This window comes from Diabrotica undecimpunctata, chromosome 7 (assembly GCF_040954645.1).
Source record: "Diabrotica undecimpunctata isolate CICGRU chromosome 7, icDiaUnde3, whole genome shotgun sequence".
Taxonomy (NCBI): Eukaryota; Metazoa; Arthropoda; class Insecta; order Coleoptera; family Chrysomelidae; genus Diabrotica; species Diabrotica undecimpunctata.
In genome coordinates, this window is record NC_092809.1 from 39152413 (window position 1) to 39178398 (window position 25986).

A 25986-nucleotide genomic window follows, 5' to 3' on the forward strand; every position below is an offset into this window, starting at 1 on the left:
CTAAAAATTGAACCACGATGGTTCAATTAAAATGGATTTTAAAATTCGGCAAGTTCGAGTTACAAAAGTGAACGATCAGTAACAAAAGTAAATGTATCAGTTTCGAATTTCCGTTCGAGTTATCGAGGTATGTGTTCGAGCTATAAAGGTTAAATTCTTCATAATAGAATAGGATTGAAACGGGACCAGAGTAAAAGTACGAGTTATTGAGAATTTCGAGTTATCAACGTTCGAGTTTGAAGCTATTTTTGCATTAATTAAGCAAACAATTAACAAAAATAACTTCACAAACTCTCATTTTGACTGATTTTCTATACATTTTCAGTAAAATTGTGTCACTTTTCTATATAATTTACCGGTCTTCACCTTTAGTATTTACAATCAAATAGCGATCGTACATTGTTTATATATCGTTTCTAAGTAAAAAAGTACTGATAAATGGAATAAATAAAAAATGGTGATAAGATTGTCCCGAAAAAGGTTTTTATTTTGATAATTTCTCTGGTCTATGTAAGTGCTTTCCAGTTTTTTGTAGAATAGGTCTTTCTCCCCATCTCCTTTATCTGTAATGTTAACGTCAAATCGACGAACCAATCTCTTACGTTGTGTCGGAATCTAATACGCAAGTGGATTTTTTCACGTATAAGGATATACACTGATATACAAAAATAGATGTGTTTTGCGCACAATGAGTCAGTCGTTCATTTTCTATGCACATTAGTGCATAATTGAATTAGAAACATTGGGAATGTATCTAAATATTAATAAAAATGATAAAAATAAATGAAAAGACAAATAACAATCATACAGAGATATAGACAATAGTAGTATCCCTATTCAGTATATTTATTATATTATTATATAGTGGAACATAGATAATCTGTACGTTTGTAATTCAAATTCGTCGATAATTTGAACCGTTCCTGTTGAATTTTCCATGGAGCGTAACGTTGTGTACAGTTAGTGTAACATAATTCGATTTTTTTTTCGTTTTTCTATTCTTTATTCCATTGATTAGACAGTGTCTATTCCGACAAAAAACTGCTTTATCTTTTCAAGCCATTACCCCACTTTCACATCCATATACTTACTTTTTCGAATCTGAATCCGACTACAATTTTTAAGCCCAGTATCGAGCTACCTCAATTAACTTTGTATTTGCGACCCATAAATCATGGAGCGTTCACTGTGATGGACAGAGTCTGCATAACCTCAGGTGTTCCATATTCCGTATTGCCCCACATTCATAGTGCGTCGATATTTGTCTTTATAGCCCATGTAATTAGGTTTACAGGGACATCGCCGGTGCGTATGCGGTTGAGGATCCGCCAGGTTCTCCAGTCCAGTTCCATTCTCATAAAACTTTTACTTGATTACTACTTGATAACCAGTTATGTACACAGAGTGACAAAATTCATTAAAATATTCCTACTCTATATTTATCATACTTACTGAAATCAAAATTTGTTCAGAGTACTTTGTAATGTTGGTAATGAATCGAATATTCAACCCCTTAATGCACACACTACTTTTGAAGTTTCGGTCAAAAAATTATCGAATTTTTTAAGTGAAAATGACATGTTTTTATGTAACTAAATTGAAAAAATATTTTCAGTGGCGTAGCACCTTTACTTTACCTGGAGATGAGGTGAATTATTAAATTGTATTTTCTTACATATAATAATATTATACACATATAATGTATATATGGATTAACCTTTTTCTCAGTTGGTGGAACATACTCCGGAAAGTGTCTCTCAGTTAGACGCAAAGGTCCATGTCGAATGTTACGTCTTCTAGATTTTTTAGTAGGTGTATAAAATTTCTCAATTATATTGTCTACTAAATTTTTTCTAGACTCCAAATTACTTTTTTGGCCCCCATTTTTTTTTGGCAAAACACAAATACATTCCATATCGAAATATCCAATAAATTATATTTCAAAAAATATTGGGGGATATGGATGGGAAAAATATTTTTTGTAGTATTTTTCCCCTCTTTCTTGTGGTTGATAGTCAAGGTGTTGATCTAGCCGATGAACACCTCCCATTGTATCATTATAGTCAATGACGACTTTCGGTTTAGAAATAGCCTTTCCTTCTTTATCCCTTTTTCTTGTTGGATGAATTTGTGGATTATGCACTGTAGATAGAAGACTAACGTCGTTCTTATCCTTCCATTGTTGCACCACTACTTTGCCCATTTGAGACGCAAACGTTTCTTAAAAAATACAATTCGCTTTATATGCACTAACGCTTTATATAAGAACAAAATTCTGCTATTAATTCCTATCAATGATTCCGACGGACATTTTTCACGTTTGGTCCCAGTGAAGATAGCCTCAAATTAGCTCTCAATTAAGTTTCACAGAACGTAATATTGCGTTAACAGTGTTGCCATCTCCTTACGTATACTGTATATGTTGTATGCTTCAAATACAAAGAGAGAAAGCTTTTAAGAAGTACATTTTTATTACATTATTTTATGGATTCAGCAATTTTATGATTTATGTGAAACACAAATGAATTAATATTTGTTTTGATATTAATTGCAGTTAATTAATAGAAATTTTTTTGCCAATTGCCCTTTGATAGGTTAGCGGATAGATTTGACAATAGAGTCAGAACCCTCAAACCACCATTTGCCAAATTGCCACAGATGTATTTTTAACTTTATTATTTATACTGATATTTTACTATTTAGTTTTAAAAACTCTTAAAACTATTTACTTTTTCTTTTTTGGTAATTCTAAACTAATAATTTTTATATATCTTATTGCTTTTTATTCCATATGTTTCGTTTGTTATGTAAATTTCAACACTGCCAAACACCAATTCGATCTGTCAAACTCGTTTGAGGCTATCTTCACCGGGACCAAATGTGAAAAATGCCTGTTCCGACTACAAGTTATTAGATAATAAATTTTATCTTATATTGACTCAACACTGACTGGGCAATAAAAAAAGGTATTTAGTTAAAGTCGCCTCGTATTTCGGTAAGACTGTGTAAAAATATATTTATCTGTAATAAAAGCAGGCAATAAAAATTAAAATAAAAGTACTCTACCAGGAGTAGCTATTAACTGCAAAATTATCAATGACTGAGATGTATAATAATACAAAGTTTTAATATTCCCATGTGCCTGGTATTATGTTTTAAAATATGGGCAGTCACCCAGTTGAAGTTATCATCGAACTGTTGATCAGTCCACGTGGACCAAGAGCCAATAAGAACATCGGATATCACTGTTATGACAAATTACAATGTGTTATCTTGTATCGGCAAACTTATGCATTCTTCGGGTAAGATATAACAATATTTGCCTGAGCGACCGAAACCATAAAGTAGTTTATCAGAAAAAATCACGTTTCAACCGGCCAGTGGTTTACACTTGGGTAGGTAGGTATAATATTTTATTTTTAAACCAGCGTAATCAGATTTTGCGAAACAAGAATATTTTTAGTATAACCGTAACTACTACAGCGTTCAGTTAAATTATTCAAATTCAGTGTTCTTTCTTTTACCATTTTACGAAAATATTTTTAAAATGTGGCGTCTGCGGTGTGATAATAATTCTGCAACTGAAGAGCCAGTGTAACTCTCTAATCAATTGGAAGATTTACAAAGCTGTGTAGTAAAACGTAAGCGACGTGTTCAATACCTTTCTGATGATGCCAAACGTATGCTGAAACGTGTTTATGAATGCCTGTGTTCTGAACTGTCTAAATCAGAAGCAATTGCAGAAACATGTTTTTTAACGAGAGTGATCAAAGCAACCTGCTGCAAGAATATAAAGAATATAGGACAAACATCTCTTCTGGACAGAGGAGAAAGGATGGTAGCAAATTCAGACAAATAGAACCGCACATAGCTACAAAAATATAGACAAGCGCCAGACACTAATGGAAAGTACTAGAATAATTTCTTTAAGAAACATCTATATAGAGCATAGTTCATGGTGCGGTGAAATAACAAGTTTCTATTCTGGTGGTTTCTAAATCTTTCCTTAATTTGTGTTTTTAGCCTTGTAATACTCATATGTGTGTCAGTGATGTTTATCTGTATTAAACTCTGTTAAGTGAAAGTTTAAATTAATTGTTATATCATAGATTATATTTATATTATATCTTACCTGGGTGCTCGCCACTGGGCAGCTTCCCACTATGTTATTGTACATAAATTATACATATTGCTTATTGTTTGTAACGGGACAGATTGCAATAAACATTGGATGTTAAATAAAAAAAAAAAAAGAAACATCTATATCAGACAGATAACTGGGTATCGAAAAATGAAACGAAATGTTGTTTATTTAGATGAGACCTGGTGTGATACTCGTGACAGGACAGAGAATTATAATTTTACACTGCGGTGGAGAAAATAGATGGATCGACGATGTATTATTAATATCTACAAAAAAAAAAAAAAAATAAAGACGCGTCTCTAAATTATCATGAGGATATGGAAAGTTTAATTTTTCAATCATGGTTTGAAAAATCTCTTCTTCCGAGATTACCTAAATATAGTGTGATTGTCATGGACAACGCATCATATCATTCAAGATTAATGAGAAAATTCCAAATATTACTTGAAAGAAATTACAAATTCAAGAATTTTTATTTGAGAAAGATTTGTATTTTGAGGCATCATATAGTAAAAAGCAATTGTTACAGGTTGTTTATAGTAGACAGTACCAGAAGGAATATGTTGTTGATAACTGTACTCGCAGTAATGGGCATACCGTGCTTAGACTTCCTCCTCATTATTGTATGTTGAACCCAATAGAGTTAATATAAGAAGGAAAGGAAATATAAGAAGAAGAAACGTGGCTCCTAAATTTTCGTCTACTGTTCTCCAGTTAATGAGAAGAGAAGTCACAAAGATCACAGCAACCAACTGGAAAAATGTAATCAAACATGTAATCGCAGTGGAAAATGACTATGTTAAATATTTACCAGCATTAACCAAATTAACTATAAATTTAGAAGATACGAGTGATACTAGTGATAACAGTGATTCTGAGTAGATTAGTAAGTACTTACTTCGAACTAGGTGTTAGTTGAAACCTTTATTTTTATTGTAATTGTAGATATTCTCGTTTTGCTTATACAGTAGAACCTCGATTATCCGGTCCAGCCCGGACCGAGCCTTCGCCGGATAATCGAAAACACGGATAATCCAAAGACCTCAATTTATTTTTTTAATAATTTATTTAGACAAATACATGTGTCAAACGAAGAGCAGAAACGTGATACATACAACATACATGTAACAAAAAATAAAAGTACATACATATTATTATTTCTACATAATGTATATGCTATGAATAAACATTACATATTTAAAAAAAATCATTTAAAAAAATCACTAATTTTGGTTTGTTTTTGAGCTTCGTAACTTCTACACTTTATAATTTCCTTTATGTTTTTAAGCTGAAGTACATGAATGTCATCAGCTCCAGGCTGTTCTTCAAAATATTGAATAAGTACATTTACTGCATCCCTTGCTTCCCGATGACTTGTCTTAATGACGCAATCATTGTCAGCACAATTCTCATCATCATCACTACTTGTGTCAGAACTTTCTGTAAGATAATCGTCATTCATAATCTGATACCCTGTTTCTTGGCGATCACATTCTATCCATTCCTGTATTTCGTTATTGTTCGTTTCTTCCAAACCTTTGATTTGTGAGGCTATAGATGCTATGTTTTCGACCGATAGCTCACCTTCATTTACGTGATTACCGTCTTCATCTTCCATATCTTCTAAGGTCATTATTTTATAACATGATTTTTTAATATGATCCGTTTTCACTTCACTCCAAGCCCGAGCTACAGCATAAATTGCCTCTTTTAAATTTAGGCGTTTCCAAAATCCCACAATATCACATTCTCCCAACAGTTGAAGCATAAGGTCTTTCCTGTAGAGCCTTTTCATGGCCTCGATAACACCTTAGTCCATTGGCTGGGCAATAGATGTTACATTCGGAGGAAAATATGCTACGAATATGTTTCCATCTGCTGACTTTAGTTGCTCTACATCAGGATGCGATGGCGCATTGTCCAGTAACAGTACAGCCTTTGGTGGAAGATTATTTTCTTGTAGATAAGCTCTAACTTGAGGTATAAATTTTTGGGAAAACCACTGTTTAAAAATTACACGATCCATCCAAGCTGCCTTTTGATTATAATAATCAACGGGCAGTGTTTTTATATTTTTAAAAGCCCTCGGATTTTTGGATTTTCCAATTACGGCTAACCTAAGCTTATGGGTTCCTGAGGCATTAGCACAGCATAAAACTGTTAACTTGATTTGAAACCTAAAAAAAAATTATTTTGAAAAATACTTTGTACGTAAAAAGAATTAAAGCTAACCTAGTGCACTAGTTTCTGAGCCTGCAACAAGGGTTCTTCTCGGCATTGCTTTCCCAGTTTCGTCTGCATTATACACTTGCTCAGGTTTTAGGTCGTGCTCCGTTATGAGATTTTCAAAATCGTAGCAAAATTCTACCATAGCTACATCATCAGCACTTAATTTCTCCCTTGAACAGCTAATTTTTGTATTCCATGACGTTTTTTAAATCTTTAAAGCCAACCAGAAGATGCCGAGAAGGTGCCTTTAATTTTCAACTGCTCGTGAAACTTTTCAGCTTGCCTAGCACACATAGGTCCTGATATTGGAACCCCCATTGATCTTTTCTGCAAGAACCACTTGGTCATAGCATCATCAAGTTCTCGAAACGTAGACCCTTTTAGAGATTTCCTGTCAGAAATTGCTTTTACACTGTCCGCTTTAGCTACAAAGCTCTGTAATTCGGATTTTTTCTTCGCAATGTCACGAACTGTTTCCCAATATTATATGTTTTAGCCAACATAGCAACACTTATTTTATTTTCAAATTTCAAGTCAGTAGACTACTGGTAACACTAACATTGTTGCCAATTTGCTAGTATCTTACTCGCTCTTGTTCCTATAAATTTTCCAACGAAATTACGTGCCGACTTTACCGCTATTTAGGTTTTTATTCGTTTCTATATAAATACCAGCTTTGCATGTGCTAACCAAAATTAATAATTAAAATTTTATGGTCGCCCGTGCCCAATCCGAGCGGTACAAAATTGTAAGTAAGGCGCGCTCGTGTCAGAGACGGGCACGTACATTAAGGGGTTAATTAATAAAAAGACAAATTTTTTTAGTTTTATTTTAGCGAAGACACACAACAATTTGTTTTACCCAGTAACTGACAGTAATTTTGGAAAAATCCATTTTTTTAACATCTTGTTATTCATATGACAAAATTCCAAAAACGTAATTATTAATGATATTTTAACTGCTATAAAAATTAAGTAATAAAAATACACTTAATAGTAGGTATTGCTTCAAATACATCGATAGGTTTGAAAAGTTATATTTTAGCCTATCTTCGGAAGTTACAATCTCAAGAGTATGTAATTTACCGATTATATCTAAAAATTTTATAGTTAAAACGTCATTTTCGTCAGTTTTAAATTGAGTTTTTTCATGATTGGTTGCTTTGAGGCACATCGCTTCTACCTCACTTTCTTCGGGAAGTTTTTTTCCTTTCTCCCCACGAAAGTAGATAGTCTCCTACAGCACCTTCACCAACAGCATCTACTTCTGAAAATTCAGTTTCTTCTTGCTTATTGATTTCTATGTCATCTAAGCAGCTACCATCCAGTCTATAACAAAGTTATACAAGAAGTACTGCAGCCATTTGATCCATGATCCATTTGAAAAGAAATCCAGTTATGAACATGTAGTAAGTATCCTATGATTGACATCCCCTGTCAATGACTGGAAAAATTTGTTTGTAAGAAATAAACCTTATAGTAGCAACATCGTCTTTACATGGCAAATTACATGAGAGTTTCCTTGTAAAATCATAGTTAATCCAGTCACTGACCGAGGTGTTAGTAACTGGACAGACAAATATGTATACAATCCAGTAATTGATAGGCCGCCATTCCGCTCTTGTAATAAATTCAACATTTCCTATTTTTATTATTTTATTTTACATTTTGTGATCACAAGAACACCAGGAACAGATTGACAAAGTTAATATTAAGATAGCTATAAAATATTTTTTATCACACTTCACTAAAATTATTTTTAAACTCCATACACCATAAAATAATACACAACTGTACTGATTGCGGTAATTTAACCGCAGAAGCCTTTTGGCCACTTTGCAACGTTTTATCGCTTGGAGAGGTCGAATATCTCATGTATTTTGTGATAATGGTACTAATTTTCGTAGCGCTTATTGACAATTAAGTATTTTTATGGAGAGTGCTGACGAGAAAGAAAATATTAGGCTAATAAATGTAAACACATGAAGATCTTCCACAATTTTTTTTAGATAATGGCCAGTCTTTTCTGTCAAAGACATATTTTTTAGAAGAAAACTCAATAACACCTGCTGAAGTAAAGAAAATTCTAATTACAATGAAAATGGACGAGCTTCTAGAACTACAGATCTCCCCCATTGAACCTACTGATCGTTACTGTAATTACTCGCTTTTGTGTTTTTATTACTTTTTGAGAAGAACTGCCCTACCCTCCGAAGGAAAACAAACTCTGTTTCTAGACTTTACGGCAAGATTATAAAAGAAAGAATAGAGAATCAGGTTACGGAAGAGGAGGAGCAAAGTAGATTCCGTGTGAGAAGGTCTTGTACTGACAAATCTGTTTTGTCTAATAGCTTTTAGAAAAATGAACAGCCACAAACATATATGCTATTCGTACATTACATCCAATTTGTGGTGACGCGCTTTATATCATTCGTACATCTAGTCGTTGGTCATCCCCTGCTTCGATATGTCTCTTGTCGCCATTCCACATTTCGCCAATCTGGGAACATGTCCGGCCCAAGTCCATTTAGCCATGGCTATTCTTTCAACTGCGTCTCTTACTATTGTTCTTCTTATTTCTAGGTTTGATACTTTATTTCTGCTGGTAATACCTAACATTGATCTTTATATAACGTGTATAACTTATATTATTTATTGTTCCTTTTGTGAGAGTTAGTGTTTCTGCGTCATATGTAAGAACCGGTAAAACACTTTGGTTAAAAACCTTTCTTTTTAAACAATCTGGAATATTAGACTTGAAAATATTGTTCAATCTATCAAAGACAGATATTTGTAAGCTATTAATTGGTCGATTGGCTTTCAATCTGATTTTATCGCTGACTACACCGTTGGTCATACATTTTGTCTTTGTCTTTGAGGTTTTAATTTTAAGATCAATTATTTTTGACGTTTCAGAGAGCGTTTCCAGCATTTTTGGAGCTTTATAAATCGGTAAATCTTAGGTGGTTCAGATCCCCTTCATTTATATTAATTCTCATATTATCCTTTCGTTCCATTCGCTTGAACATATATCCGAGTATAGCTGCAAAAAATTTCAGGGAGATCTCTGGAGATTTCTGACGAGACCCGAGCAATATCCACATCAATGCTCAAACCCACATGTTGACTACGATATGTTGACGATACATTCGTCATTTCGCCCCATAGCAGGGATGCTTTGGTTTCTTCAAACCCATCTGAATGGTATACATCTTACTATCCAGTTCACTATGGAGGTGGAAACTGATTCATCCCTACCGTTTCTCGACGTTATTATAAAGAAAACCAATCCCAAGGTTTTCATCACTCTGTTGATCGAAAACCCAGCCATACCGTTCGTTACTTGCATGCTAACTCTCATCATCCCCCTTCACAAATTAATTCAGTCATTAATACGCTTGTCTCCAAATCAATACGCCTTTGCGATGATGCAAGTAGACCCGCTGAGCTCTCTAGTTTAAAACAAGCCCTCATCCAAAACGGTTACCACATCAATAGGAGCATCCACAGACATCAATCTCCCACTTAATCTCAACCCAAAGACTCAGACCCTCATCATACGAAAGCTTTTCTTCCTTACATCAAAGGTGTCACTGACAAAATCGACAAAATTCTAAAATCAATAGGAATAAAGACAATATTTATCCCCCAACAAAAACTTTTATCTCGTGTCCGATCAATCAAAGACAACATTCCAGATGAACAACACGAAGTTTATGAAATTCCTTGTGCAGACTGCCCCCGATCCTATATAGGCCAAACAAATCGTAGAATCCAAAGGAGACAGGTGACCAAAGAAAATGATGAAGTGGAGACCAGTGCTGAGAAGAAGAGGACACCCGAGAAATACATGGCAGGAGGGTATCAGACAAGCCATGACCGAAAGGCATCTACGAGATGATGACTGGCGAGATAGAAAACGGAATCTAGGCCGTAGAAGGACGTCTTGGATGAGAAATTTAAAGGAATTGTTTGGCTACATAACAAAAGACTTAATGAACAAAAAAGAAAGATAAAGAAGAAGTACGTTATCGAGATCTTCATTCATTTCTTTCTCTATATCTTGTTTGCTGTTATCACTTCTCAGTTTTAGTCACAGGATTGTACGATGAGTTTTTTTTAGTACGTTTTTTGTATGGATCCTTTTAGTTTAGTTTCGATCACAGAGAATACAGGATTATTATGATCTGATATTGATATGAATAATAGGGCACCGGAATCCGTATGGTTTATTCTAAAAGAATAAACCGATAGAACAATAAGAACCAGAAGAGACTACAGCTTTTATCGAATATATAAATCACTACCTACCGAACAGGTCTTCCCATGATATTTAAATAATTATATGTGATAAACATTACGCAGTAAATCTAAATACCTATCAGCAAATTTTCATGAAAAATATACCATTAGCAGTTTCTCAAGTATACAAAGTCAATGGTTTTTTTTTCAATATTCATTTAAATTTGAAACGTCAGTAGATAAGAGAGGGTTATAAAGAAGTACGCTAGAAAACCAAACAGTGACTCGACGACTATACATGTAATAGGCGATATACGAAAAGTAGTTGGAGATACACGCGTACTTTATGTGGTTCGGAAAGTTCTATATAAAAAAACTTAAAACAATCCGTCCGTTATGGGGTTCGATGAATCAAAGGTAATAATAAATTATATAGGATCATAGAGGCACTTGCACAGTTATTTTAGATTTTTTTACATATACAATATTTTTCCTCACAAATATGATTGATTTATGAAAGTGTATACATGTTTATGGTTGATGTGGTTAATGTGGCGTTTGCATATGAATTTTTTTATTTAAATCTTGATCCTGTTCTTCTTTTCGTGCCTATTCGTTTCCAGCCATCATTCTGGCTCTCTTGACTGATGCTTTAAATAGATGAGTTGTTGTGGAGAACCATTTTCTCAGGCTTTTTAACCGTGATATTCTTCTACGAATTTCTCGCATTCCGAAAACTTTTCCTTTTAGGATTATTTTTAGTAATCCATATTCAGTGCCGTTTCTCATTATATATCCAAGACATTCTAACTTTTTCCTTCTAATCATGTACATACCTTCTCTTACTTTTCCCATTGTTCGTAGTACGGTCTCGTTGGTTATTTTGTCCGTCCATTAATATTGTTCTGAATCTATTTTCTTGGGGCATTTTAAAGTAATTACTATTTAAATGGGAATAAGCCCCAATTAAAGGTTAAAGTAAGTTTATTGACGTTTCAATTTCCACTTCGGAAATCGTTCTCCAAAATGTTCTACAAACATTAATAAATGAAACAAATTTTGTTTTTTGTTATTTGGTGAAAATTTTTTCTAATAATTTAATATAATCTGACTCATTTATATTGACAATCCAGCCATATATTATACATTTTAAAGTAGAAGACTTTAAAATGATATTGCCAATATTGCTGAGTTGCGTTCCTGATGTTTTCTGACGGATGTTCTCAAGTTAAAGTTGATTTCATGTAATCGAATGAACTATCTTACAATAAAGTCGTCCCAGGAACGCAACTCAGCAATATTGGCAATATCATTTTAAAGTCGTCTACTTTAAAATGTGTAATATATGTCCGAATTGTTAATATAAATGAGTCAGATAAAATTAAATTATTAGAAGAATTTTTCACCAAGTAACAAAACAAAATTTGTTCAATTTATTAATGTTTGTATTTGAGAACGATTTCCGAAGTGGAAATTAAAACGTCAATAAACTTATTTTAACCTTCAATTGTGGCTTATTCCCAATAAAATAGTATCTAATTTGAAATGGCACAAGACAATAGCTTCAGAACAATATAAAGAAAGGAAAGTCGACCAATGGTTGGATGATGAATGAACTTTAGAGAAAACAAAATACGAACTGTATATCAATTTATCAAACAAATGAAACAAGGATATAAACCAAAAACTAATCTGTAGAGGAATAAAACCGGCGAAATAACCAGTAACACTAAAGATATTAAAGACACTTGGAAAACATATCTTGAAAATCTGCTGACCGAAAACTCTCACAGTGATGATATAGAGCGCACAGGACATAAACTATTGGAAGAAGCAGAAAATAAATAGAATAAGACAACAAAGTGGCCAATGATAGAGGGGGTTGAAAGGGCAATCAAACTGCAGAAAAATAACAAGGCCTCTGTTACCTTCAGTACTCTTTACTCTGAGTACTCGCAGAATTCTGGAGGAAGGAAATACCGAACTCCCGTCAGAAGGAAATAACGAAATGGATATATGAGGTCATACACAGAATATGGAGACAAGAGAAAATGCCAAAACAGTAGAATAAGAGTATCATCTGCCCAATCCATAAACAGGGCGACAAACTCATATATCAAAACTATAGGGGAATTTTCATGCTGTGTTGTGGACATAAAATATTTACCAGTATACTTAACTATAGATTACAACCCCTAGCAGATAAGATCATCGGAGCATGTCAGGCAGGATTTAGACAAAAAAGATCAACCATAGACCAGTTATTCACGATTAAGGAAGTTTTAAGCAAAGCCTGGGGACATGACATATGTCTATACTATTTTCGTCGACTTTAAACAAGCGTATGGCTCCATAAACAGAGCACATTTACACAAAATATTAAGTGAATTTGAAATATCGTCCAAACTAATTAGGTTCACCCGAATGACGATGACGGACGCAGTGGCGCAGGTACAGATACAACCTGAGATGACAGATCCATTTCAAATAACACAATGATTAAAACAGGGTGATGGGCACTTATTAATAAATCAGTTCAACTGGCAGCATATGCAGATGAGATAAATATCATGAGCAGAACCAAATCAACAGGCGAGAATGTGTTTACGGAATTAAAAATAAAATGCTAAACAAATAGGTCTGTCAATAAACATAAAAAAGACAAATCCTGGTACAAAGTCGATACGAGAGTGCAACACGACCCTACCTGACAGTTGACAACATAGCTTTATCTATTTAGGAGTCAACATAACAACAAAGAATAACATTAACCATGCAGAGCTTAGCAGGAGAATCATCCTAGCCAATACGGCAGACTTTACTTCGAACCAGATATTTAAATGACGAGACGTACATCAAAGGACTAAGATACGAATCTACAAGACCACATAATCAGACCGATAGTGGACTATGGATGTGAAATTTGGATATGGACTCAAAAATCTGTAAACCTCATGACATATTTGAAAGAAAGGTATTGAGACGAATAATAGGCGCTATGAATGAGAACAGAGAACAACAGGTGGCGAATCAGATACAATTATTTATAGATAATATATATATATATATATATATATATAGTACAAAGAACCACCTTTGTCTCAGTATGTTCGCCTATTCAGGGAAGAGGTCTATTGGGAGATCGAGAAAGTGATAGAAGGATGATGTGGATGAGGATGTAAAAATTCTCCTTGGCAGTCGATCGTGGAGGAGAGTGGCTACAGACCGTAAAGAATGGAGAGGTTTTCTGAGGAAGGCCAAGGCTTAAATTGGGCTGTAGAACCATAGAATGGAGAATGGATGTTCAAATATCCCATTATGTCCGCAAGAAAAGCTAAATTTCATACCCAGTCTTTATTTTTTTAACAGAGGCTACTCGTTTGGCAGTTCCTCGTTCTCCTCTAAAAATTGCAAAATACACATACAATTTTAAATTCAAAAATCTCGTCAGTGCATCCCTTTTGGCCCGGCAATTGCAATAAAAAAGTATTTCTTCCTGAAAAAGTTCTTGGAATCGTCGTCGATTGGTAGCTCGACCAAGTATTTTATTGCCGCGATATAGTCTCAATCATCAAAGATACATCGAGTCCCTTGACACATAAAGATTCTTGATTATACAATGGAATATGAAAACTCTTTTTCCTAAGAAGTTTTCAAGTAGCGTTGTAAATCTTTTGATCCGATTAACTATGAAAGGCGTTCCAGTTGTACAAGTCGACTTATTTTTTTCACTCGGTCCAAGATATCCTGTGTTGTTGTGGAGACGAGTTGGCACATACCTAATAGCTCCTCCACGACATAGAAACTATCTGTCATGAAGCGTACAAATATGTTCAACTGCGGATTTTCTGCGATGTCACAGTTTTCATATATATATATATATATATATATATATATATATATATATATATATATATATATATATATATATATATATATATGACGACTTTTATTTGCCCTCTGCTATTCAACCATTGAATATATTCCAAATTTAATCAACGGTCGTATTTTTTACTATATATATATATATATATATATATATATATATATATATATATATATATATATATATATATATGTTTATATATTTATATGAATAAATGGAAAATAATAGTATTTTTGAATTTTTCATGATTGAAGGAAAATTTTTGAATGAAGAAAATGTTATTGTTTGATCCCTTTTTTGTTTTTAACTTGTTTTGAATGCGCTACATTTGACCGCTTATCGTAATATTTAAATAAAAACCAAATAATATCAAATCAGTATGATACTGAATACTTTATATATAGAAATAAAAAACAATTCATTGTAAGAAAAATGCATGTTTATTTTGTTTTACGTTTGTATTTCCAATCCGAAAATAGTTAAAAAAATTGTGTAAAAATTGATTTTAACCAGTGGCGGCTGGTGATAATTTTGTTCAGGGGAGCTCTGATTTGAGAATATAAAAAATAAATAATTATTATCAAAAGCCTACTTCTTAAAATAAAACTCAATCATTCTGTTTTTATCGAAGATGAACATTTCAATTATCTTTTCGTTGGAAGGCAGAAATTTCTCTAACTAAAGTTTTTTTGATGGACAATATGGCAAGCGCCGTCAGTCTTTCTTCCGACATTGTATTCCTTGGAAACGTAGAAACGTAAATCAATTTCAAAGTAGAGAAACATCTTTCAGTTTCTGTAGTTGTCATTGGCATCGTTATTAAAATAATAATAACTTTACTTGTTTCACAAAAAAATGTTTGACAAACAATTTCGATTCCTTGTGTTATTTCTGACCGTGAGTAAAATATTGTCAATTACAATTTCAGGGCATAGTTTTCGACTATTGGAAATGCCTTGCAGAAGATATCAATGTCTTCTAAAGGTAGTTCCTTTCTATAATGTTTATAATTTTCTCTTTGAAACATCTTTGCACCATATAGATAATTTTTAAATGCCAAACGATCTTTAATTTGAAATATAATATTGTCACAAGTTTCTCTAGCAGATAAATTCAAATTCTTATTTCGTACCCGTCTCTTCGGTACTACCCTCAATTATTGCATACTAGCTGACCCGGCGAACTTTGTACCGCCTTAGAATTAAATAATGTGTCTAAAAAATGATCAGAAAATAAAAAAAAAACACTCAAGTATATCATTCATGAAAAAAGTTGAACTAATTAAATGCTTTCTAATAAAATATTTTTATTTTTGTTTACGTTAAATAAATATACAATGATGACGATTTTACGACACGCGAATAATTGCCCATGCGCGAAAAATGGAAGCTCCAAGTTAATTCCGCAAACTTGGAGGCAATGTACTGTGCGTTACTTTGGATGCCCTGGGTAATGGGACATCTTCTGTTTTACTTTGTGTAGTTACGCCACCTAATTTTAGGGGTAGCTAGACGGGTATTGTGTCCCAAAAGTGTGTTCATATTTTTGTGTGCTCGGTCACTCAGCCGCCGAATCGGAAAATAAATTTTGATCTTTTCGCCGGCTGAGTGCCCGAAAGGTCTGGCCACCGAGCTCACGCTTGTAGCACTCGACTTCGATGCTCAGGTTTCACGACTATAAGTTCTTTGACCTGCCTGAGGGGCCGTTTTGCTTGAGGAGCGATAGCCTGAGGGGCATCTTTATGTTTGTGCCTCAGAATTCACTTGATGTGATTGCATCGTTGGCATAACTGCTGTAACAGAAGGTTGTTAGTAAAGATTAAGATGAAATAATAATAGAAAGAAAGTAGCAATGGGTGGGGTGTACTCCCAGGAGTATATACCATGGCTATCTCATTCTTTGTTAATTTTCTTAGTTATCCTTATATTCTGCTAGCTGCTGCCTGGACCGTCTATGTATCGTCCTTACGTTTTCGTCATAGTCTGTTAACTCTCTTAATAATCTGCTCGGGTGGTTCCTGGGGTTGTTGAATATCTCGTGTGCTCTTTCGTCCATTGTTCTCAGGATTCTCTTTGTTGTGAATTCCTAAATACGTACCTTAATGGGACGTACCTAGGGAGCCCCTCTGATCATGAACTTCTGGATGGTCTGTTTCCTTTTTCTGTTGGTTTTACACGTATGTCCCCATGTTGCTGAGGCGTATGTTAGTGTTGGCAAAATTATGCAGTTTGCCATCCTAATCTTTGTTTTAAATTTTAGTTTACTCTTTCGACCTATTAGTGATGAGAGTTGACTCCTGAGTTCTTTAGCTTTGTTGATCGTTTGTTTTACGTGCTCTGTGAAGGTCGGCTTTTTATCCAACGTTATACCTAGATATTTTGCTTGGTTTGACGATTCGTACCGAATTTGGTGTGCCTTTTCTTTTTTTTTGCTGACGGCTATTTTTCACTGCACACACCATGCCTCAAGTTCTTTGAGGCATGGCGTGTGCTCTTTGTAGGTGTCTAGTAGCTGTATCTGGGTTAACGCTGCTAGCAGCTATCGCTGTATCGTCTGCGTACAGGCTTAGCATCGAACTGGGTTCAGATGGTGTGTCTGCCGTATATATGGTGTATGGGTATGGCGACAGCACTGCCCCCTGTGGCACACCAGCTTCCATAGTGCCGACTTCGGACAGGGCTTCGAACTCTGAACCTTCTGTCGGCTAGGTATGACGACAGGAGACAGGTCATCGCCTCGCTATAACCATACTGGCTCATTTTATACAGCAGGCCTTCGTGCCGTTCTCTATCGAAAGCTCTACTGAGTTCGTTGGTATTCCTGCTTACATTATTGAATTTTCAATACACCAATCGAGTATTTTATTTATAGTTAAGGCTATTTGTAGTTTGTCGTAGATTGTTTATAGTGATTTGGTGTATTCAAAATATATTTGTAGTATTTTAAAATTTTAAAATAAATTGTCCTTTGCTTTGCCTTTTTGAATAAAACATTTTTAGTTAACGTTGATAGTAATCTATACATAAAATATTAAATTTTTATGACGCAAATTTTAGATGAAAATGAGCCATTACAATACAATTTGAAAACTAGTTAGATAGTTTATTTTACGCAACATTGATAAGTATATATAATATATCCTTGGACTTCATAAAAAATACGTACGTAGTAAACTAATAATTATATTAACAAATTTGTCATAGACTTGATAATATTATTGTTATTTTTCGGAGAACTTTTATTTTTTCTTTGCGTTTATTCCTAAATTAACCAAGTCTTCTTTGCAATTCAGCAATTCTTTCTATTGTATGGTTATGATTCAGACGTTGAACCTGCCTTAACCACCTAGACCTACGCCTTCTCATTTTGACACTGAAAATTATTATTGGTCACAATCATTTCACAATCCAAAGTCATCATCTTATTTGTAGTTGTAATTCCAGCTTTAAATCAACGTTCCAAATACTCTATTTTTGTCCGACTAAGTTTTAAACCATTTTTCCCAAGAGTTTGTCTCCACTGTTCCACGTTTTGTTCTAAATCTTTTGTAATAATTTTTATTAATAATTTTTTATACTCCATTCGCTTAGCTCGGGCATATTTTGACAGATTCATTGTCGGAAACCTACAACACAACAATTCCTACTTCTCAGTATTAATAGCTCAAGTATCCTACTATTGCAGACTTCTTTCTTTAAAAAAAGAAGAATTATTCTAAATAGTGGAAGTGTATACTAAACCCATCAAATTTTGGGTAGTATATATTTAAAAAATATATTTTAGTTGTTATAATTTAACATAACTATTTATTATATGGTGCAGATAAATAAATATTGATTGTCGGTAATTCGCAAAGTTCTATTTTATTTAGGTACTATTTAGTTTGCTTACTATTAATATTGGCTATGAGTACGTGTGCTTGGTTGTATATTAATTTCCAGCCACTTTTAGTCTGTCAAAAAGTAAATAACTTCGCAAAAAAAATACTAAATTCACTAGACAGTTCGGACTGAGAATAGCGAACCGAGTATATCAAGTACCAGGAAATTTTACCCTGTAGTTTCGCTGTTATCTGATCCAACACGAATAAGTATTCATGAGTACTGAGCACCGAGCCGTGGTGCAATCCTACTTTTACATGAAATATATTAGTCTCTCCCAGACCTGTCGTAACACTAATTTGTTACTCCCTCATACATGTCCCTCACAATCTGCACATATCCCCGGGAACGCCTTTCTTATTCAGCACCCACCATTCCTCTCTAATAGATCTAATTTGCTTACTTTGTTCTATGTTTGGCTATTTTATATAACTTCTTTGTTTGGTATAAGTTGATCGTACAAATTTTCGGAATGGTACTTTCGCATCCTTTCAGTGAGCTACCAAGATGGCGAATTTGAATCTCTTTTAGCCGCTAAATGGAACATTTTTTGAAGTTTTTTCCTTTTAGTCACATCTAGAGCCTGATGTTTTTTTGCTAATACCATGACAATAGGTAAGTGGCATCATTCACCACAATATTTACTTACCTAGCTTAAGACTTAGTTCACGCAGTAGCGGAAAATCAGCTTTATTACTGTCGTATGCCGTCCCTTGTCGTCATTGGCTCATGCGTACCTCATAGTTATTTTTCTATATCATCCAACGAGCGTATTCTGGCCTACATCTTCTTCTTCTTCAAGTGCCCTGTCCGTTGCGAACGTTGGCTATTAACATGGCAATTCTGATCTCGTTTGCGGCGCTTCTGAATAGTTCGACCGATGTGAGCCCGAACCACTTCCTCAGATTTTGGAGCCACGAGTGTCTTCTCCTGCCTGGCCTTCGCTTACTGTCTATTTTTCCCTGGACAATCAATTGCAGTAGGCATAGACAGTAGACTGGCCTACATAGTAGTTTAAAATAAGAAAAAATTCAATAGACGGAACCAATTGAGCTGTAATTCCCAAGCATTTATTGCATGTTTCTGCATCAAACTACGCTCATTTTTTGCCGTTTTTGGCCTCAAATTGTTAATAATTTAAAAACTCCACTGAATCCCGTAAAGGAACCAGAGGTTTTAGTTATTGATGCCCATAGAACTCAAAAAACTTGTCACATAAAAGCCACAAGGAAAAAGTTAATGTCCTGTGTAGTTGGCTGTATCCCATATATCACAAAAATTTTAGTAAAAAAATCCTTTATAAAAGGTATATTTATTTAAAAGAACACTTTCGAGCTACATCACAGAATAAATATTCCGTCTTCAGTGCTGGTACTAGGTAAATATGGTTTTTTTTTGTTTTTTTAATTGCCGTATTGCCAGATTCCAGTACGAGCCTAAGAAGGTATCCATTGAATTCTGACAGGCAAATGTGGTGGAAATCTTTTTTGGACATCTACGTCACGGAGCAAGACACCCTGGCATCTTTCGGCCGAGTATGATACTAGGCCAGAAGACCCCAGGGTAGTGCCGGATTAACCGTGTTCCGGCTAAAACCTTAACCGCCGTTCCAGAGAGGTGATCTTACCACTCAATGAACAACTAAAATAAAAAACTAAAAACTTATAAATAACCATATCTATTACCGTAAATCAGAAAATATTTCAGACGTTAGGCCACAAACTAATAAATAATATTAACCATAAATTTCAGATCCCTGGCTCAATTTCCTCCTCTGTCCTCCTGCTCCTTTTTCTTCATCACCCCAGAAATCAGACAGTGTACTTCTCTCCAATCTTTCTCTACTCTCAACATTATGTTTATAATGTTTCTTTAATCCAGCCCGAAACCCATTCGCCTCTCGCAATTTTGCCCATCTCTGGCAGTTAAAATGTGGACGGGAGCGTCCGGTACCCCACAAACAGTACAGTCTGCCGAGGCAGATTTGCCTACTCTATTTGTGAAGATGCCAAAACTACCATGTCTGGTCAGAAACTGCGTCAGGAAGTAGTCTAGTTTCCTGAACTTATATTCCCTCCACGGCCACATATCGGGAATAAGCTCCTTCGTCCACCTTGCCTTTCTGCTATCATTCGCCCACTCTCTCTGCCACTCTACAATCGTTCTTTCTCTCTCATTCTCATCTATATTTACATTCATCCTCCTCGCATACACCCTCGCTCGCTCTTTGCACAACAAAACGATCGGTATCATCGCTCCAATGACATATAGAGCCTTATTTGAAACCGTCCTATATGCGCTAGATACCCTGAGGAGCATTCGCCTTTGCGAAGTCTCCATCAGCTTAGCGTATTTCATAGTGTTCAATACGCTACACCACACGGGGGCAGCGTAGGTTACCACCGACTAGAAAACTCCATTTAGCACCTTTCTTTTGGTGCTACCTGGGCCTCCAATATTTGGAATCAGCCGTATCAACGCCTCCAGATTTCGGTTCGCCTTCTCTACCGTCTTTTGGATGTGTACTCCAAACCTTAGTCCTTCTGACAACCAGACTCCCAGATACTTAATCGATTTAACCGGTGCACCCTCCACACCTTTCACTATAAAGCGAAGAGAGGATTTTACCCGACTAACAACTCGGTTTTCTGAGGCGCTAGCTGTAGATCGTTCTCTCTGATCCATCTACTAATGCGACGCAGGGCTGTGTTAGCCGCATTAGCCATGTCCGTTTTCTGACTCGCCTTCGCAACCAGTGCGAGATCATCGGCATAAGCTACAAGAGTGGGACATTTCACAGGATGGGACCTAGTACTGAACCCTGCGGAACACCCTGCGACAAACTGATGTTGGTATCTTTTTCTATTATGGACCTGAAAATTTATATTATTTATATTTTACAAAGCACTGATACTGTACAAGCACTGCTACAATGAGATTTTTCTGCTCGTGAAGAATTCGCTAGATGGTTAGAAAATCAGAAAAACCCAAATGAAGATTTTTTCAGATACATTTTGTTTTGCGACAAAGCTACATTCACAAAAAATGAAATTTTTAATTATTATTCGTACGTTTGTGACAATCCCCACGTCGTTCAAGAGCTGAAGCATCATAGTCATAGGAGTAGTTAACGATTATCTACTTGGGCCTGTCGAATTGCCTGCTCGTTTAAATGCTGCTGATTACTTACTTTCTCTGCGATATGTTTTACCTAATTCGTTAGATGATGCGCTTTTAAATATTCGGCAAAACTACAGGAATGTACGAGACTTTCTTGATAATAACGACGAAGACCACTTGATTTGAAGAAGCTGTCCAGTTGCTTGGCCAGTAAGGTCGCCATATGTTAATCCTTGCGATTATTGTGTTTATTCCGTTCCGATACAAAATCGTGCACATCTCTGGCTAAGGATACAAGATGCTTGCAACGAATTTAGAAATAATTTTGAAATTTTTGCAAGAACTCGGCGTTCTTTAAGAAAAATGGAAAATTTATACTAAGGGTGGCCGCACACAGAAAGAGCAAAACTGTTTTAGTCAAAAACATTTTTGACTAAACGAGTCTGATGCTGATGTTTCCATATAAATGAAATGAGCTGACACTGATTAGTCGTGTGTCTAAAGCATGTTTAGGCTCATTTAGTTTCAGTCAGTCTGTTTGATGTTGATTACCGGATCGTCGTTTTGTGTCGAAACATTTCAATGTACGCAGGCGCAACGTGTTTTTGGAATTCCTTTCTTGAAACCGCTCGAGTAGTCAACAAGAAGCACATGTGGAAACAGCGATATTTTGCTTATTTATATTGTGTGTATCATGGAAGTGGACGCAGAAAAATTAATTGTACTAATTGAGGCCAGATTCTTTTCTCATTTATAGGATGCACCCAAAATTGTCTTTTATTTTGCGTTTTTTCGTCCTGTAGGAGGAACCACTGCCAGAAAACTAGTGCAATTTCGTCGTTATCTGTCGACATCTTTAATAAAACTGATTGCAGTATGGTTTGTGCAAACATTTTGTTTCTCTTGAAAACAAAATGTTTCTTGTGGAAACAAAAACGTTTTCGTTTCAAACAAAAACGTTTTTGACTAAAACAGTTTTGCTCTTTCTGTGTGCGGCCACCCATAGAGACCATTATTATAATGGTCATTAACATCGAGCATATTTTGCAACTATCTACTTTTGATATTTGTTCTTTTGTGTTATTTTCGTTTAGGTACCTATTAATTTAACTTTTCAATCTGAAAATTTTAGATTGAAAATTTTTTTCAATTTGAAAAATTTTCAAATCGATTTCTAGAAAACGGTGTATTCAACTGACTTTAAGTAAGAGTACCTTTTACTATTAGAATACCTGAAAATTTAATAATCTAGTATAATGAATGCTTAAAAGATAAACACAAAAAAGTTATGCGTTAAAATATCCGTTGATCTACCCAAAACGGACGCCTATGACCGTACTAGAAATTCGCAATTGATGGAATCGATTCAAATCTGAATAATAAATAATCGTACCAGTTTTCGTTTTTCTAACTAGAAGCGTTCTGGAGGTATTAAAACAAACTAATTACAAGGCGCCATCTTCAAAGAGCTCTAGCTCTCTTAGGAAGCATTTTCGGATTATGTGAATTGGGTTAAATTGTCTTAAAATTATCAAAGGAATCTCCGGTCTTCGTTTGTCAGGAGAGTTTCTGGACACCCTGTATATGTGTGAAAACCCTTTAAATGACATTTAATTGGTATGAGATTACATGGTTGCTGATACTTTTGTAGGATATTAAAATTTTAAGTAAATTCACTTCGTGGCAACGTAAACTCCCAACGAGGATTACTGGTCCGGAGGCGTAGTCTCCAAATGGGCCTTAGGTAGCAACTGGTTGCTACCTACAACAGTTGCTACCTAAGCCTCAACACATTGAGATCTATTTTATCTAAAACTAAATCTAACCATGATCAAGAAAGGACAATATGTATAAAATACCTTGTGAATTCGAACATTTTTATTTAGGTAAAACATAAAGACCATTTAATGTTAGAATAAGTGAACATCAATCTTATATCAAAAATAGATAATTTGATAGATCTCAAATATGTAAACACGCATAGTGAAAATGGACATAGGAATGGAAAGATTTAAGTATAGTCCTGAAAGAAACATGGTAAAAAGAGAAAAATCAACGAAGTATAATTATGTTAAATGAAACCAATTGAATCGCAAATTCCTTTTAGGATCTGGTTACCCATATTAATAGAGGAAATCAATAAAAAGAAAATACCACTATTAGTAAGTAAATAACATGAATGAGTATACTAAATGTAAGACCAAATATCATGTCGGGATAGTATTATGAGATTTTTTCCTATTGATTTACTATAGAATCACTAACAGGAGAATTTTACTGTAATTATTGTATGTAGTTGTATTTTTAAAGACAAATCACATGCTATGATTGTTCTGCCGGATATTCTTAAGTTAAAGTTGATTTTATTTAGTCGAATCTTCCAATACAGTCGTTCCAGGAGTGCAATAGAAAAATATTGTCAATATAATTTTAAAGTCATTCACTTTAACATGTATAATAGGGATATGTCTGAATTGTCAATATGAATGAGTCAGACAAAATTAAATTGTTAGAAGTTTTTTTACCGAGTAACAAAATCAAACTTTGTTTTATTTATTAATATCTTGTATTTTGAGAACGATTTCCGAAGTGGACATCGAAACGTCAAAATAAACTTATTTCTCTGAACTAATTTTTCTTTATTTCGGTTTGTAATTTGGTATTTGTTAGTTGATGAAATGATGATTTTAAAAATGATAAAACTTAATACAAATTTATTTCAGATGAAGAATATAACAATAACTGATTACAAGGTAGATTTAACTCTATTCAAAGCAGACAAAGGCTGGTGGCCGAGATTGACTTCGAAACCTACGAAGCCAGCTTGGTTGAAAATCGACTTTGATAAATGGCAGAGTGAAGATGATCTTATCGATGAAGAAACTAAGGACGTCCGGGAAGATTATCCCCATATATACGACCAGCTACAAAAAGACGAGCTGGGTTTTCGAAAGGGTAAGTTGGATACGCAATATCTTTTTTGTAGGGTTTTTTACAAAAATCTAACACAGGAGGATATTCAATATAATGTGAAGCAAATATAAGGAACGTTTAAAAGCGGTTAAAAGATAAGTCATTAAATTTGTTTTATGGTCGTTGTGTACTATGGCTGATCTTTATACAAAGTGTTTCACGACAAGCTTACACTATGAATGTATATATCGGAAATTATTTACACTATATTTATGAAAATTGGTTTATGGGGAGTACAATTATGACGAACTTAAAGAAAATATTTTGACAGACATACCATTTTCGGTTATACCGGAAGTGAACTACAACTTTGTTATTTTAAATGGAATACCCTTTATGTTTTTAGATTCTGCGTAAAATTCTGGACAAAATTTGTATAAGTACCATAGTAGAAAACTTCATATTTTTTAGTAATTCATCTTTTTTCAAAAATTTTGACAGGTAGTGATATCTTTTCAAAGTTAATAGAGAGTTATTGAAGAGGTGTTTTATGTCGTCCTGTAGTAAAAACACCCTTATTTCGACATATACGCATGAGCAGTTTTGCGTCCTTTACTTTTGTCCTTTAATAAAATACAGGCCGCTTATATTTAAGATAAAAGAGAGTTATCAAGTAAAATTTTATCCTTCCGTTATTTTGACACGTAAACGCTATTTTTTACGGTATAAAGTTTTAACGGATATGTAATTTTAGAGTTATCAAGAGGTCGAATTGGTGCTTCACGCTTCACGTTAATAGTTGGCAGCTGTCAGTCAAATGTCGTATGTGACAGCAAAATAATTAATTTTTTTTGTTTTCTTTCACCCAAGGTATATATTTTATCTGGTTTTGTACATTTTGGGTTTCAAATTTTTTCTACAGAAATATGGAAGACATTTTAGGACAAGCAATATTAGTTGAAGCAATAAATGATGAAGTTATAGAAGATTTAATACTAAATCATATTTTAAATGATAACATACAAAATGTACATTCTGTGTTCAATTTTCATAGCTTGGAGCCTGAGCAAGCCAAACAAACAGTATTTTCAGTTTGAAAAACAGAACATTCCAGAGGATTGACTCCTCGCACTTCTTTTACTAGTACAAGGTCATCAGTGCTTGTAAAACGCAGCCTTTTTTTCACTATTTCCGTGTTCATAATTGATAAATAAAATGAAATATAATAAAATGTTTTATTTGTCTCGCAGATGCTTAACCAAGAAAACATAAAACACGTGTTAACTAATGCACAAAAATAAAATTACAGAACAGTAACTTCAATATCCCAGTTCCGAGTCTTGACGAATTGGTGCGATTTGCTGCTAACGTTACCGTATATCAAACCCGCTATTCGACGTACGTTAACGGAGCCCGTAAACGTTAAAATCATTTACGTTATTCAATTTCCATACTGCGCATGCTCCATTGCTAAAATAACGTTACCGTATTCTCACTCTTTCACTTGATAACTCTCTAAATACTGGACGGAGAACTTTTATTTAAAGATCCCTTATTTTGACGTAACCTGCC

At 34.4% G+C, this 25986-nt stretch overlaps 1 protein-coding gene across 2 annotated transcripts in view; it reads left to right on the plus strand.

The window, feature by feature from the left end:
* Hacd2 (3-hydroxyacyl-CoA dehydratase 2) overlaps positions 1-25986 on the plus strand; it is a 45022-nt gene that overhangs the window by 3164 nt on the left and 15872 nt on the right. The window contains exons 1-2 of one of the 2 annotated variants that reach the window (XM_072537131.1): positions 10873-11031; positions 24225-24456. In XM_072537131.1, the coding sequence (XP_072393232.1) occupies positions 11011-11031; positions 24225-24456 (253 nt within the window). In that variant the 5' untranslated portion in view covers positions 10873-11010. Of the gene's footprint in view, positions 1-10872; positions 11032-24224; positions 24457-25986 lie in introns of those variants that run through there. The other variant, XM_072537130.1, reaches the window with a different exon arrangement.